At 43.2% G+C, this 21149-nt stretch overlaps 1 protein-coding gene across 2 annotated transcripts in view; it reads right to left on the reverse strand.

Moving 5' to 3' along the window:
• Positions 1-318: 318 nt before the first annotated feature.
• LOC135556497 (guanine nucleotide-binding protein subunit alpha-11-like) overlaps positions 319-21149 on the reverse strand; it is a 34603-nt gene continuing 13772 nt past the window's right edge. For both annotated transcript variants that reach the window (XM_064989744.1, XM_064989743.1), the window contains 6 exons: positions 8217-8401; positions 7973-8124; positions 5897-6025; positions 5024-5153; positions 4318-4471; positions 319-2895 (listed from right to left, as the gene is read on the reverse strand). In XM_064989744.1, the coding sequence (XP_064845816.1) occupies positions 2693-2895; positions 4318-4471; positions 5024-5153; positions 5897-6025; positions 7973-8124; positions 8217-8401 (953 nt within the window). In that variant the 3' untranslated portion in view covers positions 319-2692. The remainder of the gene's footprint in view (positions 2896-4317; positions 4472-5023; positions 5154-5896; positions 6026-7972; positions 8125-8216; positions 8402-21149) is intronic.

Genomic DNA, 21149 nt, shown 5'->3' on the forward strand with positions numbered 1-21149 from the left:
TACACTCATATGTACAGAGACCGTATTGCTGCAATTGCACCAATATAAAATCCAAAGCCAGCTGTCTGTTTGTGGACACACACACCTGTCCTTACAGGTTGTCTCTCGGGCCACACCTTAAGCACACAGGGGTTTATTGAAATGATAAATGGCAGGTGAAAGATCTTGTATGACTATTTGAAAAAAGCAGGTTAAGCTAAGCCCCTACTCCTTGGAGTCATAAGTGACAGGAAGCTATATCAACATGGCAAGCAATTCAGCAGTACACTAGATTTCCCATGAGTACCATAGTCTGAAGAAAAACACAAAAACAGAATCTTTGTCAAAACATATCTTTAATCTAATCTGAAATTATTTCCACAAAATTCTTGCCAAATCTATACAAAATATTTGCACCAAATAAGAGTTCTCCCAATGTTTAAGTCTGTAAGATATACAACAACTCCAGTTACTGTAGCTAGGTTGTCTAATATAAAAATAATCTGAACACAATTAATATTTCACAACAGCAGGGCTCTTGTTTAGTTCTGCAGGGGAAGATACAGTATATAGCTATACAACAGTTGCACATTCAGACTCAAATCCTTTACAAAAAAACTATTTGGTCAAAAGTTAGAAAACACAGGTCAAATCCTTATACTGTATACATTATTCACACTGTCCCAAAGCAATATTCTTAAATCTTGATCATATAGATGCATACTACACTACATGATCTATGTCAATTTGTCATTACTGAATTCAATTAAATGGAAGAGGTTTTAATCTGATCTTGAAGTTCTTTTACACACACACACACACACACACACACACACACACACGTTAGAATATTAATACCTGTATTATCAGACAGACTCCACCTTGCTCCACTCACTCATATTGAGATGGATATTACACTCATATGTATAGAGACAATATTGCTTCAATTGCACCAATATAAAAACCAATATAAAATCCTACCGACCTAGTAACAATTTGAGCACAGCCAAAGCCTACTAAGCTAAATATCGACTGAACATAAATTTGGATATCGGGACCAGAGTAAAAGAACTAGCCAACGATAAATAAAGAGATGTTAATAATAAATACAATGATTAAATCCTTGTTTTGCTGTGTAACCTTTGATGACACTCTGCAGCACAGCCCGAAGAGATGATCAGGAAACTCCACCGCTCAAATCAAAGCCCTACCGTGGGCTGTAGCCTATCACCATTCACATCACAACTACACTCTGTTCTTTTTATGTTGATTTTTGGAGGTATCAGACAGTAGCAAGACTTGAACCGCTCAGGACACCAGGCTGTCATTTCTACTGGCCTCCCTCAACCACCTAATAGCATTAACAGCAGCATGCCTGCCAGCTAGTATTAACCCTGCACTTGGCTCCTGCTCTCAAAGGGATATTTCACCCAAATTACACAATGACACATTAGTTTCCTTACCCTGTAAGCAGTCTGTGTACAAGATACAGTATGACAGCAATCCATTCTTTGGTTTAGTTTCCCTTGCACGTTATCCAAATGCCAACATTTGTAGCACAAATCTGTCATGGGACCAATTTGATCATTTATGTCCAAATTATCCTAAAGTATCGTGAAGCTCACCAAAGTAACTTATAGATGATTTGAACATGATGCCCAAAAATTGCTAATAATCGGTCCCATGACTTGAATGGGATTTGAGCCACAAATGCTAAACATTTGCATTTGGAAACAGTGTCAGGGAAACTAAACCAAAGCATGGATTACTGTCATACCTTGTACATAGAATGCTACAGAGTAAGGAAACCACCCAAATTTCAAAATGACACATTGAATTATCCCTTTAAGGACTTGTTGGGCAATGTATTGATTCACTGGTATTGTTGTTCCCATATGAACTCAATGTATAGCAGTTAGTGATTGGTCGAAAAGCAAGCACATTATGGGAAGAGACAGGAACATCCACAATGAACCAAACCAAGAATCCTAACAGTGTAGTACAGCATTGCATTGCATAACATACTGTGTCAGGGGAACCCATCGACTCTCACATTTCCCGCCTTCACCACACCTCACACCTGGAATACAGCTATCAATCAATAAAACAAATGAAAAGACTAACCAAACACAAAATGTTACACCAGCCTTATTTTGTGGCACCTTCTCATAAGTGTTAACTTATTAGTGTAAATGGTATGTTATGTAATGGCTACAACATGTGTACAGTAGCGTACACACAGATAGAGTGGAAGCTTCTGTAGTGATCTCTAGAGCAGAGGCCTTTTCTATCAACATGGGGGTGTTGGTGATACATATGGGCTTTAGAGTTCTCCTCTCCACCTGCTAAAGTCATCACTAACATAATGGAGGCACAGCACTTCATGACATCTATAGTCCAGTTTCAAGCACTGGAAGGGCACTGCATCTCCAAGCCTTTACACACAACATTATACAATAACAACCAGAGGGGGAAATAACTATGATCAGATCCTGTAGTGTGTGTGTGTGTGTGTGTGTGTGTGTGTGTGTGTGTTCAGGAGTCCATTCTGTCTGAGATTCCTTCCTACAATAAGAAGGTTTGGCCAGAAAGCATCCCCATCGCTGAGATGGAGAGAGGAGAAAAGTGAGCGAGGAATGGATTGGGGGAGAGTCTCTTCAGCCCTGAGTGTTGGTTGAGTGTTGCTCCCCAGGCAGGAGGGCCCCCAGGTCCATCAAATCACCCCATAGTCCCTGAGGGCCTTGAGAAGCACCGTGTCCTTGACGGCATTGAATACATTGCAGATGTTGTTGGTGTCGGTGGCGCAGGTGAAGTGGGGGTACAGTGTCTTGCTCTCCTCCTTGTCCCGGCTGCGAGTCTGCTGCTTATACATCTTCTGTATATACTTCATAGCATCCTGAGCGTCACGTCGCTTTCCTTCAGGTGTGGGGTGAGGGGGAGGACAGGGGCAGGATAGAGATGGAGAGGGAGGAGAGAAAGAGAGGGGAGAGAAGAAAAGAGGTCAGGGGGTGTGGGTAAATGGGAGAGAGAAATTGGAGGCCAATAGAAACAAAGATGAAAAGCAAAGGATAAAATCCCAAGATTGTACAGAAGTACAAAAATCATTAAATATGTTCTAAGGCAACCATCGCATAATGTTACCATCGCAACGCTATAGCGCAAAAAGTTTAAATAGCAACTTTACATCAAACGGCCAATATGGATGAACCTAACCTCAGGGTGTCAGGTAGCCTAGCGGTTAGAGTGTTGGACCAATAACCAAAAGGTCGCTGGTTTCGAATACCCAAGCCGACAAGGTGAAAAATCTGTTGATGGCACCTAATTTGCTCCAGGGGGCCGTACTACTATGGCTGACCCTGTAAAACAACACATTTCACTGCACCTATCCGGTGTATGTGATAATAAACAAAACTTCAATTCAGAGTTTATGGAGGAAGGAGTAAAGTCTCCCCAAACCCCCTGGAGGGATGGCTTGGTGATGCAAAGTGCAGGGTATTTATAGTTGCCATGGGCAACATGCCGGGGGAGTGGAAGTGTGGTGGGGAAGCTCTAGAGAGGCTCGGCAACCTTCCTTCCACATCAGTGGAGGCACATCGTTAGTAAACTATGTACCCACACCATACACATGAAATCAATCACACATTCAACCCTTGCTGAAACAATAATCCCTGCATTAAGAAACAATGATTTGGTACTTAAAGAACATTATGTTTACTGGTTTTGCTATAGCCAGCATGGTTATGTATTCATGTGAGAATTCACCCTATGAAACCCCTTTCAAAAGAGGTTTGAAATTACTTTCTAAATGACTTTTTTGAATATCATAAGGCAGGGCATCAACTAGTTTCTTGAGTGGATGGTCAAGGGGCTGGAACATAATTACAAAAAAAGCCGCAAAAAGCCCAAACAGATATAATATTTTAAAAAACAATCATTTCAAACCTTGCTTACTTATGTACACAATCACATATACAGTATCTCTCTATTATGCAGGGGAATACTTTGGAACAGATTTACAAAACTAAAATCACTTGGAGCTCATTTGCTGGTGGTTTTACAGTCTTTTTTACATGTCCAACTATAATGCAAAAACCCACCAGTTGGGGTCATAAGGTCTCTGTTATTCCAGCCAGAAGCAGCAGTTAGCTACAACTCCATCGCTCTGAGAAAGAAAAACTAACACCAAGGGATGTGACTCAATGAGTTTACATCCATCACACCGCTATTTAGGGGGGGATGTGTGTGTGTGTGTGTGTGTGTGTGTGTGTGTGTGTGTGTGTGTGTGTGTGTGTGTGTGTGTGTGTGTGTGTGTGCGCACGTGTGTTTGTGTAGACCTACCTGTGAACCCTGGGAAGTACTTCTGCAGGTCGGACGCCTGGATCTTATCAGCGAGGATGTCTGTCTTGTTGAGGAAGAGGATGATGGAGGTGTTGAGGAACCAGGGGGAGTGGATGGTGGTGTAGAACAGAGCCAAGCTCTCCTCCATACGGTTCTAATGGGGGGAGAGGAGGGAGGGGGGGAGAGGTGGGAGAGGGGGGAGAGGTGGGAGAGGGGGGAGAGGAGAGAATATGGGGGCAGGAGCACAGTGGAGGTTAATGAATGTAGAGAGAGTCTCAAAAGTGGCCAGGAAAGATAAGCGGCTTAGTGAGCCTTGGTCAGGAGGGAGGGAGGGTTGGAGAGATAGTGGTATGGCAGCAGGTTTTGATACGCAACACTGAAACCTGTTGGCCATGGCCAGAAAAACCTCTGGATAGAAAACGGAGGTTTCAATGTTTACTTGGTTGAGACCCATATACAAACTATGCTATGAAATGAAGGTCAAGGACAACACAGAGGATAAACAGATAGACAGACAGATAGACAGGCAGGCAGGCAGGCAGTCAGACAGATAGGCAGACAGGTAGAGGCAGACAGGTAGAGACAGACAGGCAGTCTGCCAGTCAGATAGACAGACAGAGACAGGCTGTCAGCCAGTGTGTAAGACAGACAAGCAGGCCGAGACAATCAGACAGGCAGAGAGACAGAAAGACAGACAGGTACTCACATCGGTCTCTCTCTCCTCCAGGACCTGGTCGTACTCACTGAGGGAAGCCAGGAAAATGAGGGATGTGACGTCCTGAAAACAATGGATCCACTTCCGCCTCTCTGACTTCTGTCCACCCACATCCACAATCCTACCCAGTGAGAGAGAGAGAAAGTTAGAAACACCTATTAGAGCATCTTTCAACACACACACACACACACCATTGTGACCTTTATCAATAAGGTGTTTGTGATGCCACGCAAGGCAGGGGCCTTGTCTCAATGAGGCAGCTGGTCAGAGTTGTTAATGAGATAGAAGTGTCTGAGGTGTAGCTAACACTGTGAGAAAGGCTGAGAGGCATATCCTCCTGTGTATGCCGATACTTATTTCTTCTCTCTCCTTCTGTCACATATCAAACCTGTTTTTCACAGTTTTCAAGTCCCCATGCAAATGAGCCTCATAGAGCATTTGGCTCTAAAAAAGGCCATAATTGATACCTCACCATTTCTATCCCTGTATCCTTCCTGCCTGATTACAGAGACAAATTACAGTCCAACTTTTCACAACAGGGGTGGTGAAAAACACCACACCTGAACACAGCTGGACCTTTCATATTAATAACACAAAGGTTTCGTAAAAAACAATGACATCGCCATGTTCAAAAGCACAAAAATAAATGTGTATGTTTTCAGCAAGTTTTCTGGGTAATGTGATTGCATGTGCTTGTAATTCCACTGTGTCTAAAACAGCCAAGGGTAGAGCCAGACAATATCAAAGATAGCCTATAGGTTAGTCCACAATCTTATCAGCAGCTCTGGTGTTCTATTAGTTCCCTTGAAGTCTAGGTGAGTCCAGGGTGAGCAATCTGAGTGATATGAGTGAGGGTGCGGCCACCTGAGTGTGATTTTCTCCACAGTGAAGGAGTAGTCATGGATGCCAGTGGTGGGGAATCGAACTCGCAGTACGTCCTGAGCAGTGGGGATGTAGTCTGGGGCTGATATGCGGTCCAGATTTGTCATGTAGCTGAAATGGACAGAAGCAGAGAAAGAGGGAGAGGGCAAAAAAGAGAGAGAAACAGACAAAGAAAGACCGAGAACACAAAAAAATGTGATACAATTATCTTTCCCATGGTAATGACAATGGTAGTAGCAAGTTAATTCTGTAGATGAGACATGTAATATCAACTGTATATTACATACAACAATCAACACAAATTGAGTCTTGCAGAAGGAATTGAGATGGGAAATTAGAAAAAGGTACATGGAGTCCTTACCACTGTGTTGGGATTATTGTTTTAATGGTTTATGTTGACACAACCTGTCATTAATTGGATGTTGACTGACTGTGTGCATGTTTCTTATCATGCTGCTATAATGACTCAGAGCTAGCTGAGTAAATACTGAGAGAGCAGGGAGAAGGAGAGAGAGGACAGGAGGGGAGACGGGTAGGGACACATAGCAGTCCAACATTAGGCCTTTGTCTGTATCAATCTATTCAATTTCAACTTAGTTAGTAAATTAATTCTAAAAGGAAAATAACTTTACTATCGGGTAGATTTCAAGAATGGGTGGAAAGTGAAAAAGTATACTTTTGAGAAATTATCTGTATTGTGACCATGTCCACAGATGACACAGTCCGTATTACACTCCTCACTGCCCTCACTCACCGGGACAAAAGCAATACCTATGTAAGAATGCTGTTTGTTGACTACAGCTCAGCATTCAACTCCATAGTTCCCTCCAAGCTCATCACCAAGCTCAGGACCCAGTGACTGAACACTGAACACCTCCCTCTGAAACTGGATCCTGAACTTCCTGACGGTCTGCCCCAAGGCAGTGAGGGTAGGCAACAACACATCCGCCACTCTGACCATCAACATGGGGGCCCCTCATGGGTTTGTGCTTAGTCCCCTCCTGTATTCCCCTCCTTCACCCACGACTGTGTAGCTGCGTACGACTCCAACACCATCTTCAACTTTGCTGACGACATGACGTGGTAGAACTGATCACTGATGGTGATGAGGCAGCCTATAGGGAGGAGGTCAGAGACATGGCTGTATAGTGCCAGGACAACAACCTCTCCCTCAACGTCAGCAAGACAATGGAGCTGATCATGGACTACAGGAACAGGAGGGACGAGCACGCCCACATCGGCATCGATCGGGCTGTAGTGGAGTGGGTCGAGAGATTCAAGTTCCTCAGTGTCCACATCACTAAGGAATTAACATGGTCCACACACACCCACACAGTTATGAAGAAGGCACAACAAAGTCTCTTCTCCCTCAGAAGGCTGAAAAGATTTGGCATGGGCCCTCAGATCCTCAAAAAGTTATACAGCTGCACCATTGAGAGCATCTTGACTGGCTGCATCACCGCTTGGAACGGACTGCAAGGCAGCAGACCAAAAGGCGCTACAGAGGCTGGTGAGTATGGCTCAGTACATCACTGGGGCCCAGCTCTCTGCCATCCAGGACCTCTATACCAGTCGGTGTCAGAGAAAGGCCACAAAAATTGTCAAAGACTGTTCTCTCTGCTATTTGATTTGATTTATAAAATGAAATCAAATGGTGCCGGACAAGATGGCTGTTTGTGAATATGTGTTTTTAACATGGCTGATATCTGGTTGTGCATTTATTTGTGGAGAATTAGCCCCCTCCAATGGACATCATGTACTTTGCAGTTGATAAGGACAGTGTACAACGCACAGTGCTGTACAATGGGGACACAGTTCTGTGAATGAAACAATCATTTTTTTTCATTCATTGTGGTTATTAAGGTATAACATTTTGTATCTTACCAAGGAAGCAAAAACCATCTACTTCATATTTTTTCAGCCTCTACTGAAAAAAGCAGGTGCAAACTTAGCAAATATTGCACCTGGGGCAAACGCTTAGTAAATGTCTCCCACAGCGAGAGAGAAAGAGACAGAGAAAAAGACAGAGCGAGACCAAGAGATACTGGTGGTACTCACTACTCTGTGGAGTCCAACAGCTGGTACTCGCTGCGGCGGCTGTAGCAGACCCGGAGGCCTGGGTCGGCCCAGAGACGGCGGATGGCATCCACATTGCCTCTGTCCAGCTGGGTGACAGAGACATCCACATCCTGCACCCACCTGTCATACATCTGAGGGCAGATAGATAGACAGATGCTAGAGAGGGTGCCTTTCACTCATGGTTAGGCCAGTTTGACTGAACAGTATGTAACCAGACCCTGACCTCATTCTCTGGGTAGGCATAGGGCAGTCTGAGGGTGATCATGGCCCGGGTCATAGCCTTCACAGCTGTGAAGATGTTCTGGTAGATGAGCTTGGCGAAGTCCCGTCTTTCCTCCTCAGAGAAGCCTCTTCCATGGATGATCCTCATCTGTCTGATGAAGGTGGTTTTCCCACTCTCCCCCGTGCCTGAGGATACATAGCCCAGTGGACAGTCAGAGAGGAGAAGAATATGTCCACTTCTCAGAAGGTGATTAAACAATGCAATGTTACAATAAGTTGTTGATACACTGAAGAGAGTCATTACATCATTACACCATTCAAATTTGCATTTGGAAACATTCAAAACCTCACACATGCTTTCAAGCGATACCAGCCATCTGCCTAGTGATATAACCTGGACTCACGTGTAGACATAATATAATTTACATTTACTATGTTACGTCTAGTCTATGAGACCAGGCTGAGTGACAAACCTGCTATGAGAGGAAACAGCCCTCAGGTAAACGCCTAAGAGGAATGCATAGTTAACCATAAACTAAAGCTTTCGTGAAGTTGACAGATTTTACAACTGTAGGCCACCGTCAAGTCAGGATGGTAGTTTATTGTAGCCTAATTAATTGGTTACGATACAGTTATTACACTTGAGAACATATTCCACATCTGACTTGTCCTGTCCAAAGTACCATTTGCAAAGGATTCAGGTCAAATGTTGGGTTTATGTGCAGGCTACTAAGGTTCGAATAAATAAATCCTGTCCAAAGCGTCCTTTGCAAAGGCTTCAGGTCAAAATGCTGCGTTTATGTGCAGGCTAATAAATAAATGTAATAACATTTAATAATCTCTCTACTTCTTCACCTTTTATTCCCCTTTCTTCAAATGGTTGAGTTTTTATTTGACAGAGTATTATGTGTATAGAACTCCAGGGATGCAACTTAGGTTTTAGAAGTGGGGGGGACATCATTTTGTGGTGCTCGGAGACGTCTGCATGGTCCTAAATCACACCGTTACACAGGAGGTTCACCAGATGTGGCATCATTCATTTTCAACGAGTGCACACAGAGAAAGGTGCGGGGAAGTGTCACGTTCTGACCTTAGTTCTTTTGTTATCTCTTTGTTTTAGTATGGTCAGCGCGTGAGTTGGGTGGGTAGTCTATGTTCTTTTTTCTATGTTGTGGTTTTGTGTTTGGCCTGCTATGGTTCTCAATCAGAGGCAGGTGTCGTTCGTTGTCTCTGATTGAGAATCATACTTAGGTAGCCTTTTCCCACCTGTGTTTCGTGGGTGATTGTTTTCTGATATGTGTATGTCACCTTACAGAACTGTTTCGTTTCATTCTCCTTTGTTATTTTGTTTAGTGTTCTCGGTTTAATAAATATATGATGAACACTCACCACGCTGCGCTTTGGTCCTCACCTCATTCCAACGACGAGCGTTACAGGAAGGTGTGAGAATGCTGCTACTGGATCAGTTGAGAAGGTTAAGCTCTGCTCAACTTATGCACATGTTACGCGGCCACCACTGTCATTAACTAATCAAGTGAGAAGCAGATGTTTGCCTTAAAATCTTCCGTTCATGAAACATACTGTAGTTTAACTTGTCATTTGTTCCGGACAAGCAAAACCCAAAAAATATATTGAGGAAAGCCAATCATCTTTGTGTCTGGTTTTCCAATTCTATATGATGTAAATTTGTTAGAATACAGAGACAAAATCAGAAGGTCAACGGCATGGAGGATTGCAGAGGTTGTTGGTGTTGATGGTGGGCGAAGAGAGATTTGCACAACGTTTGCTTGTGCTGCTAGCTAGCTATGAACTAAACCTAAACTTCAAAACTGTGATCAAAGCCACCATTTGTAAATGTGTTGACTAAATTAAATTGTGAATTTTGCCCACCAAAGTGTAGAATTCACCAGTAACACACATTATAACATTGTAAATGAAACACTTTAATTTCCCATGTAATATGTTACCAATTGGTTTATGGTATCTTAACATTATGATCCTCATATTTTAGCTTAGTTATGGCTCTTTCATTATACCTGTCTCATGACATTGATTATTATAGCTCACTTCCTATAAAATACATAGGCCTACATGTATAATGCACATGAATGCATTATAATGCTTCAGTCTGGTTTTAGACCCCATCATAGCACTGATACTGCACTTGTGAAGGTGGTAAATTACCTTTTAATGGCATCAGACCGAGGCTCTGCATCTGTCCTCGTGCTCCGAGACCTTCGTGCTGCTTTTGATACCATCGATCACAACATTCTTTTGGAGAGATTGGAAAACCAAATTGGTCTACACGGACAAGTTCTGGCCTGGTTTAGATCTTATCTGTCGGAAACCATTCACAGTTTGTCTCTGTGAATGGTTTGTCCTCTGACAAATCAACTGTAAATTTTGGTGTTCCTCAAGGTTCCGTTTTAGGACCACTATTGTTTTCATTGCCCTCGCTAGAAGCCTGTGTTTCAGACATAAGGAAGTGGATGGCTGCAAACTTTCTACTTTTAAACTCGGACAAAACAGAGATGCTTGTTCTTGGTCCCAAGAAACAAAGAGATCTTCTGTTGAATCTGACAATTAATCTTAATAGTTGTACAGTCGTCTCCAATAAAACTGTGAAGGACCTCGGTGTTACTCTGGACCCTGATCTCTCTTTTGATTAACATATCAAGACTGTTTCAAGGACAGCTTTTTTCCATCTACATAACATTGCAAAAATTAGAAACTTTCTGTTAAAAAGTTATGCAGAAAAATTAATCCATGCTTTTGTTACTTCTAGGTTAGACTACTGCAATGCTTTACTTTCCGGCTACGCAGATAAAGCACTAAATAAACCTGTTAGTGCTAAATACGGCTGCTAGAATCCTGACTAGTACCCAAAAAATGTATCATATTACTCCAGTGTTAGCCTCCCTACACTGGCTTCCTGTCAAGGCAAGGGCTGATTTCAATGTTTTACTGCTAACCTACAAAGCATTACATGGGCTTGCTCCTACCTATCTCTCTGATTTGGTCCTGCCGTACATACCTACACGTACGCTACGGTCACAAGACGCAGGCCTCCTAATTGTCCCTGTCAAAAAAAAAAAAAACCTCTATAAACTGGAGGCTGGTTCGTGGGCACAACATACTGTTCAAGGCTAACGATCCGGCAGGGAATGGATGACAGGTCAGAGCTTTTGAAGGGGAGAGGTGATGATCAGGACAGGTGTGCAGATTACTGATGGGATACAGGTGCGGGTGAACATCGATCTCCCAACAAGCTAATTCGACAGGATGCGTTCCAGGACACCGGAAACACACTCCAGGACAGAAACACAGGCAAACACAGACTCAGGAAGCGGGATTCGTGACAGTCCCTAGACAAAGCAAACAGCTGGAGGCAGGGCTTTCTCCTATAGAGCTCCATTTTAATGGGATGGTCTGCCTACCCATGTGAGAGACGCAAACTCAGTCTCAACCTTTAAGTCTTTACTGAAGACTCATCTCTTCAGTGGGTCATCTGATTGAGTGTAGTCTGGCCCAGGAGTGTGAAGGTGAACGGAAAGGCTCTGGAGCAACAAACCGCCCTTGCTGTCTCTGCCTGGCCGGTTCCCCTTTTTCCACTGGGATTCTCTGCCTCTAACCCTATTACAGGGGCTGAGTCACTGGCTTACTGGTGCTCTTTCATGCCGTCCCTAGGAGGGGTGCGTCACTTGAGTGGGTTGAGTCACTGATGTGATCTTCCTGTCTGGGTTGGCGGCCCCCCTTGGGTTGTGCCGTGGCGGAGATCTTTGTGGGCTATACTCGGCCTTGTCTCAGGATGGTAAGTTGGTGGTTGAAGATATCCCTCTAGTGGTATGGGGGCTGTGCTTTGGCAAAGTGGGTGGGGTTATATCCTTCCTGTTTGGCCCTGTCCGGGGGTATCATTGTTGGGGCCACAGTGTCTCCTGACCCCTCCTGTCTCAGCCTCCAGTATTTATGCTGCAGTAGTTTATGTGTCGGGGGGCTAGGGTCAGTTTGTTATATCTGGAGTACTTCTCCTGTCCTATTTGGTGTCCTGTGTGAATTTAAGTATGCTCTCTCTAATTCTCTCTTTCTCTCTTTCTTTCTCTCTCTCGGAAGAGCTGAGCCCTCGGACCATGCCTCAGGATTACCTGGCATGATGACTCCTTGCTGTCCCCAGTCCACCTGGTCGTGCTGCTGCTCCAGTTTCAACTGTTCTGCCTGCGGCTATGGAATCCTGACCTGTTCACCGGACGTGCTACCTGTCCCAGACCTGCTGTTTTCAACTCTCTAGAGACAGCAGGAGTGGTAGAGATACTTTCAATGATCAGCTATGAAAAGCCAACTGAAATTTACTCCTGAGGTGCTGACTTGCTGCACCCTCAACAACTACTGTGATTATTATTATTTGACCATGCTGGTCATTTATGAACATTTGAACATCTTGGCCATATTCTGTTATAATCTCCACCCGGCAGAGCCAGAAGAGGACTGGCCACCTCTCATAGCCTGGTTCCTCTCTAGGTTTCTTCCAAGGTTTTGGCCTTTCTAGGGAGTTTTTCCTAGCCAGCGTGCTTCAACACCTGCATTGCTTGCTGTTTGTAGTTTTAAGCTGGGTTTCTGTACAGCACTTTGAGATATCAGCCGATGTACGAAGGGCTACATAAATACATTTGATTTGATTTGAATGTGTACTTTGGGTAAATGATATTGTGGCTTTGATTTGCAAACATTGTTGTGCAAATCTCTCTTCATCCACCATCAACACCAACAACCTCTGCAATCCTCCTCCATCCCATTGACCTTCTGATTTTGTCACTGTATCCAAAAATAATTCTCAGCAAATAAACACGGTAGAATTACAATGCTTCCCACACCCTATTATTTTCCTTTTTGACATTTGAATTAGCCCAGTCAGCTCCTTTTTTTCATGTACAGTACTGTACCTAGAATACAAGGGTTGGATTTGCACTAAACAATTTCATATGTCAGAAAAATCATGTACGAAATCTGGCTTATGGTTATATATATATTATCTACTGGTAGCATTGTCCCCCATGGTGAAATTGGGAAGGGACGCATGCATGAGAATATAATGAGCTGCAAAATGGGTTCACATGGCTGATATCCTGAGACAGAGTGACAATCAATTAAAACAGATTGGAAAGCTCACAACTGGACAAAAAGCTCATGCTAATTTGAAAAAGCAACACAGAAACACAGACAAATTAAAGACAGATCCCCCTTCACCCCTTTTTATTGCAGAATTGTGATCTGTGATTAATGAACATTGACACTAGTTCATCTTGAATAACAGTTTTAAGTTAACAATTTAAACAAGTTTAAAAACTTTACTTCAATGAATCAACAATGAATGAATCAACTCAGTTTATTTGTGCATTTTGAAATGACATGTTAACTTGTTCGTACATGTTAGACATCTTAGTAAGTAGGCTATTATTACTAAAGCATACTTTCAGTTGAACAAAAACTAGTCCATACCAGAGGTGGCCAACCTTGCTCCACACCCTGATCTACCTGGTGAGCAGACTTCTATTCCAGCCCAGCAATAATACACATTTTTATCAACTCTTTAGGTTCGATAAGTTGTATCAGGTGTGTTACTACTGGGCTTGAACAGATGCCTGCACACCCAGCATAACTCCAGGAGCAGGATTGGTCTGCTCTAGTTGTAATAGGTTTGAAGCCTACATTGTGTGTGAATTTGAACTGTATTGTTGTATACAACCTTTGCTAACATAAGTACATACAACCCATGGCATACAAGAATGTGCCAGCAGTCTCTTGGGACATCCATTGGGACCACTTCATCTGAGGACAGACTTTCAAAACTCGCCATATCTGAGTACAGAAAACATAAAAAAGAAACAGGATTCATTATATTACAATTAGCAAGACAACCATGACTAGTATGTTGCTATTATCTCACTGTCTCCATATTTTTCCTCTCTATAGACTAGAACTGAAGAAGCTTTTCATAATGTCCCCCCTCAAAATTACCTTCCATATACAGTGCATTCGGAAAGTATTCAGACCCCTTGACTTTTTCCACATTTTGTTACTTTACGGCCTTATTTAAAAATGTATTAAATTGTTTTTTCCCTCATCAATCTACACATAATACCCCATAATGACAAAGAAAAAACAGGTTTTTAGAATGTTTGTAAATGTATAAAAAAAAAAACTGAAATATCACGTATACATAAGTATTCAGACCCTTTACTCGTTACTTTGCTGAAGCACCTTTGGCAGCGATTACAGCCTCAAGTCTTCTTGGGTATGACGCAACAAGCTTGGCACACCTGTATTTGGGGAGTTTCTCCTATTCTTCTCTGCAGATCCTCTCAAACTCTGTCAGGTTGGATGGGGAGCCTCAATGCACAGCTATTTTCAGGTCTCTGCAGAGATGTTCGATCAGGTTCAAGTCTGTGTTCTGGCTGGGCCACTCAAGGACATTCAGAGACTTGTCCCAAAGCCATTCCTGCGTTGTCTTGGCTGTGTGCTTAGGGTCGTTGTCCTGTTGAAAAGGTGAACCTTCACCCCAGTCTGAGGTCCAGAGCGCTCTGAAGCAGGTTTCCATCAGGCAAAAGATTTCAATCTTGGTTTTAGCAGACCAGAGAATTGTGTTTCTCATGGTTTGAGAGTCCTTCAAGTGCCTTTTGGCAAACTCCAAGTGGGCTGTCATGTGCCTTTTACTAAAAAGTGGCTTCCATCTGGCCACACCACCATTAAAGCCTGATTGGTGGAGTGCAGCAGAGATGGTTGACCTTCTGGTAGGGTGTCCCATCTCCACAGAGGAACTCTGGAGCTCTGTCAGAGTGACCATCGGGTTCTTTGTCACCTCCCTGACCAAGGCCCTTCAAACCCGATTGTTCAGTTTGGCTGGGCGGCCAGCTCTGGGAAGAGTCTTGGTGGTTCCAAACTTCTTCCATTTAAGAATGATGGAGGCCACTGTGTTCTTGGGAACCTTCAATGTTTTGGTACCTTTCCCCAGATCTGTGCCTCGACACAATCCTGTCTAGGAGCTCAACTGACAGTTCCTTTGACCTCACAGCTTGGTTTTGGGTCTGACATGCACTGTCAACTGTGGGACCTTATATAGACAGGTGTGTGACTTTCCAAATCATGTCCAATCAATTGAATTTACCACAGGTAGACTCCAATCAAGTTGTAGAAACATCTCAAGGATGATCAATGGAAACAGGATGCACCTGAGCTCAATTTTTGAGTCTCATAGCAAAGGGTCTGAATACTTATGTAAATAAGGTATTTCATTTTTTTTAAAGCAATTTGCAAAAAATATCTAAAAACATATTTTCACTTTGTCATTATAGGATATTGTGTGTAGATTGATGAGGATTTTTATTTATTTAATCCATTTTAGAATAAGGCTGTAACGTAACAAAATGTGGAAAAAACAAAGGGGTCTGAATACTTTCAGAATGCACTAGTAGTCTTTTCCTTTTTCTGACAGCTGGAGCAGCAAATCCTTTCACCCTCTTCCATTGCTGTTGTTATCTACAAATGCATTTGGAGCATGTGTTTTTAATTTACAGTGATAAATAGGCCTACATCAAGATAACAAGCTAATAGGAATTTAGCTAGCTGATGATATTTCACTTAGCTAGCTATACAGTATGTACAGTTGGCTAGCTAGCTAGCAGCTCATTAACCCACACAGAGTGGCCTTCCTATGCTAGCTAGCAGCTAATATATAGTACATTGTTTCTTTTTTTCATTTTCAAAATGTATACTTACTAGAATACACTCACACCTATGCCCTCGAAGCGGCCAGTCTTTTGCAGCGAAGAGTTGACAAGCGGAGGCCCTTTTCAGGTCAAACAACAAATTCAGTAGAAGTTCCACCCCCATTCATTTTCAAATTAAGGCACACAGAGAAATGTGTGGGTGATTGTGGGAAGATGAGCGGCGAGAACCCTGCTAGTGGAGCAGTACAAAAAGTTGAGCTCTGCTCTACTTTATGCAAATTGAAAACTAAATTAAGTGAAGCGTTGGAGCAAAGCATTGTCAAGAGGAGGCACCGCCTCTGGTAGAAACCAGAGTGGCACCTGTTATCATACCATTATACCAGGCCCCACACGCAGAAATATCAGCCCACAGAGAGAAGGACGAGATTTAACTTCACTCAACTTTCTAGAGCAATGGTCACCAAGGCATTCCTAGTCAATTGCCAAACATTTCTGTAAAAAACCCAAAGATAAAGTCTTGTGTTCCTTTTTTTGTTGGCGGTAGATGACCCGATTCAGCTGCCCCGCGCCGAGTAGGCAAACTGTTGCCATTGTGAATCATATCATGTCTGAAGGTACAAACTCTGCCTTCCCAGCGGGCCCAGAGAGCAAATCAAGTGCACTATAGGCTTACCACTGGCCAATCGGATGGCTCAGAATATAGTGTCTGCAGTAACGTAGCAGGCATAAGAAATCTACAGCAAAGTTGATACTGTGATATTTCAAAATGTTTCAAACTATGACTACAGAGAGACTGTCAATGAATACAGCTATGAGCTGCTGTTTTTATGAGTTCATGTTTAAGTTCTTACTCAGCACTGTCAACACTTTTATTAGCCATAAAATGCACTTTCTTCCTATTTCCACTCAGCGCTACAACAAGAACTAAAGCAGTAATGAATGAGTAGGTAAGTTGATCTGTAGGCTTCCGTTGTTGTTATTAGCGGCTTGGGTCTTTTTTAATACCAAGGAATATTTCACGTTCTCTGTTCATAGGAGTAACAATATGAATTTGTGCATGAGGCAGAAATAATGCGATGTGACTCGAGTTTCGCCATCAGCTGAAGACGGTGTCAGTGGAGGAAAGGGAGAGCGGAGGGCTGTTGATTGGCGAACCCTCAATCTTCTGCTCTTTCCCTCTGCTGAGACAGACCATCAGATGCATGCAACATCAGCCCAGTAAAATAGAAAGCAAATGATTTAAATCTCAACTTGCATTTTGACTCAGAAAGTGATCCTGACCTAGAAAAGGTTGATGACCACTTCTAGAGTTTTCCCTGTTAACACTTTCAACATTTCTCTTTACTGTGGCAATTGTGATCGAATTAACGTAATATTAGCCACTTTCAATTCAACATACCGAAATAAAACTAACTATGCAAGAGATTTTGCTATAGGCAGAACACGTCGGAGTAGGATTCTATTGCATTGACACCAGTGAATGGGAGTGGAGCGGAGCTGGAGCGGAGCATGCCCAATTTGACTGGTTTGAGGAGCAAGGTTCTCAAAGGCTGGAGCGCCAGCCTTCTCACACCTTCCAATTTCCCTCCAGTAGCGCTCACTTCATGAGCTCAGGGCCTGCCCGGCCCAGCATGCATTTGTAGTCTACTTGTGTGCTGCTATAGACCCTTGCTTTAGCTACTGTCATGGAGTTCGCTCAATATTTTCAGAAATAAACTGATAGAACACACACGTGCTAAATCAAGGTGACTTACAAAGATGAGGACCGAGAGCAAGAAAGGGAGTGTGGTGATGTAATGTCCACAACTAAAGAATCGTTGTGGAATCTGAATAGACACATATCCCCAAGGCATGATGGTGTACTTAATATGTGCACATGCTAAAAGAAAGGAACGAGGTGTGTCATTGTAGCAAAGTATTTATAAACTAATAATCAGATCTCTTCAACGTTTCGTTCATTTTTGACAGGAGGGAGACTCCGGAAGCGCTGGACAGGTGGGAGCACCTGGAGGGAGGAGACGGAGACACAGCCTGGTGCGTGGGGCTGCCACAGGAGGCCTGGTGCGTGGAGGAGGCACCGGATGAGACCACCGAGCCTGCACAACCTGTCCCGGCTGGATACTTCCCGTAGCCCGGCAAGTGCGGCGGGGTGGAACAGACCGCACTGGGCTGTGCTGGCGAACCGAGGACACCGTCTGTAGGGCTGGTGCCATATAACCCGGGCAGAGGAGATGCACTGGAGACCAGATGCGCTGAGCCGGCTTCAGTCCTCCTGGCTCGATGCCCACTCTAGCCCGGCCCATACGAGGAGCTGCGATGTAGCGCACCGGGCTATGCGTGCGCACTGGGGACACCGTGCGCCTCACCGCATAACACGGTGCCTGCCTGGTCAACCCGGTCAACCTTTCTCCATGGTAAGCACGGGGAGTTGGCTCAGGTCCCCTACCTGACTTAGCGACACTCCCCGTGTGCCCCCCCCAAGAAATTTTGGGGCTGCCTCTCCTCCCTGTTGTGCTGCCGTGCTAACTCCTCATTCGCCGCCGCTCGGCTTTAGCTGCCTCCAGCTATTCCCTGGGGCGGCAATATTCCCCAGCCTGTGCACAGGGTCCCTTACCGTTCAAAATCTCCTCCCATGTCCAGGAGTCCAGAACTCTCTGCTCCTGGTTACCACGCTGCTTGGTCCGGTTGTGGTGGGTACTTCTGTCACGATCGTCGTAGGTGGAAGAAGGAGAGGACCTAGGTGCAGTATGGTAAGTGTTCATGTTGTAAATTGAATCAAAACTGAACACTAAACAAAATAACAACGAGGAATAACGAGAACGAAACAGTTCTGTCATGTGATACACACAAAACAGAAAACAACTACCCACAACTCAAGGGCGAAAACCCGGCTGCCTAAGTATGGTTCTCAATCAGAGACAACGATTGACAGCTGCCTCTGATTGGGAACCATACCAGGCAAAACACATAGAAATACAAACATTTTTGTAACCAAATCCGGCTTTAAACTTCTTCACAACAGTATCTCGGACCTGCCTGGTGTGTTCCTTGTTCTTCATGATGCTCTCTGCGCTTTTAACGGACCTCTGAGACTATCACAGTGCAGGTGCATTTATACGGAGACTTGATTACACACAGGTGGATTGTATTTGTCATCATTAGTCATTTAGGTCAACATTGTATCATTCAGAGATCCTCACTGAACTTCTTGAGAGAGTTTGCTGCACTGAAAGTAAAGGGGCTGAATAATTTTGCACACCCAATTTTTCAGTTTTTGATTTGTTAAAAAAGTTTGAAATATCCAATAAATGTCGTTCCACTTCATGATTGTGTCCCACTTGTTGTTGATTCTTCACAAAAAATACGGTTTTATATCTTTATGTTTGAAGTCTAAAATGTGGCAAAAGGTCGCAAAGTTCAAGGGGGCCGAATACTTTCGCAAGGCACTGTAACTATAGTGTATAGCCAAGTTTTGAGGATATATCCTTTAGAATGTAATTTAAATATATTTACAATTAGTTTTAGAACACCTACTCATTCAAGGGTTTTTCTTTATCTTTACTATGAAATAACACATACGGAAAAAACTATGAAGTAACACATATGGAATCATGTAGTAACCAAAAATGTGTTAAACAAATAAAAATGTATTTTATATTTGAGACTCTTCAAATAGCCACCCTTTACCTTGATGACAGCTTTGCACACTCTTAGCATTCTCTCAACCAGCTTCACCTGGAATGCTTTTCCAACAGTCTTGAAGGAGTTCCCACATATGCTGAGCACTCGTTGGCTGCTTTTGCTTCACTCTGTGGTCCGACTCATCCCAAACCATCTCAATTTGGTTGAGGTCGGGGGATTGTGGAGGCCAGGTTTATCTGATGAAGCATTCCATCAACCTCTTTGGTAAAATAGCCCTTACACAGCCTGTAGGTGGGTGTTGGGTTATTGTCCTGGAGAAAAACAAATGATTGTCCTACTAAGCCTAAACCAGAAGGGATGGCGTATCGCTGCAGAATGCTGTGGTAGCCGTGCTGGTTAAGTGTGCCTTGAATTCTAAATAAATCACAGACGGTGCTTTGCTGGTGACACTCCCACACAATCACACCTCCACCTCCATCCTTTACGGTGGGAAATACACATGCGAAGATCATCCGTTCACCCACACCGACATACCGGCAAAGACAAGGTGGTTGGAACCAAAAATCTCACATTTGGACTGCAGACCAAAGGACATGTCCATTGCTCGTGTTTCCTGGTCCAAGCAAGTTTCTTGTTATTATTGGTGTCATTTAGTAGTGGTTTCTTTGCAGCAATTCGACCTTGAAGGCCTGATTCAAACAGTCTCCTCTGAACAGTTGATGTTGAGATGTGTCTGTTACTTTAACTCCGTGAAGCATTTCTTTGGGCTGCAATTTCTGAGGCTGGTAACTCTAATGAATTTATCCTCTGCAGCAGAAGTAACTCTGGGTCTTCCATTCCTGCGGCGGACCTCATGAGAGCTAGTTTCATCATAGTGCTTGATGGTTTTTGCAACTGCACTTGAAGAAAATGCCAAAGTTATTGACATTTTCTGTATTGACTGACCTTCATGTCTTAAAGTAATGATAGACTGTCATTTCTCTTTGCTTATTTGAGCTGTTCTTGCCATAATATGAACTTGGTCTTCTACCAAATATGGCTTCTGTATACCCCCTTATCACAACACAACTGATTGGCTCAAACGCATTAAGAAGGAAAGAAATTCCACAAATTAACTTTTAAAAAGGCACACCTGTTAATTGAAATGCATTCCAAGTGACTATCTCATGAAGCTGGTTGAGAGAATGCCAAGAGTGCGCAAAGCTGTCATCAAGGCGAAGGGTGGCTATTTGATGAATCTGTTTGTTTAACACTTTTTTTCATAGTTTTGATGTCTTCGCTATTATTCTACAATGTAGAAAATAGTAAAAATAATGAAAAACCCTTGAATGAGTAGGTGTTCTAAAACCTTTAACCGGTAGTGTACAGCTACAAAATTAATAGAAATCCAATAGGAGAAAAAAACATGTTAATCCTATAGGATCATATAGTATTCCAATACAAAGATCCAAATAGATTCCAATAGAAAAATTATTTCAGCTTTTGGAACCAGTCCTATTGGACTCTAACAGGATTCTATCTTACAGGATTTTATTTACAAGGATATAATAGAAAAATCCTGGTATAGCGGT

The sequence above is a fragment of the Oncorhynchus masou genome, chromosome 15, assembly GCF_036934945.1.
Source record: "Oncorhynchus masou masou isolate Uvic2021 chromosome 15, UVic_Omas_1.1, whole genome shotgun sequence".
NCBI lineage: Eukaryota > Metazoa > Chordata > Actinopteri > Salmoniformes > Salmonidae > Oncorhynchus > Oncorhynchus masou.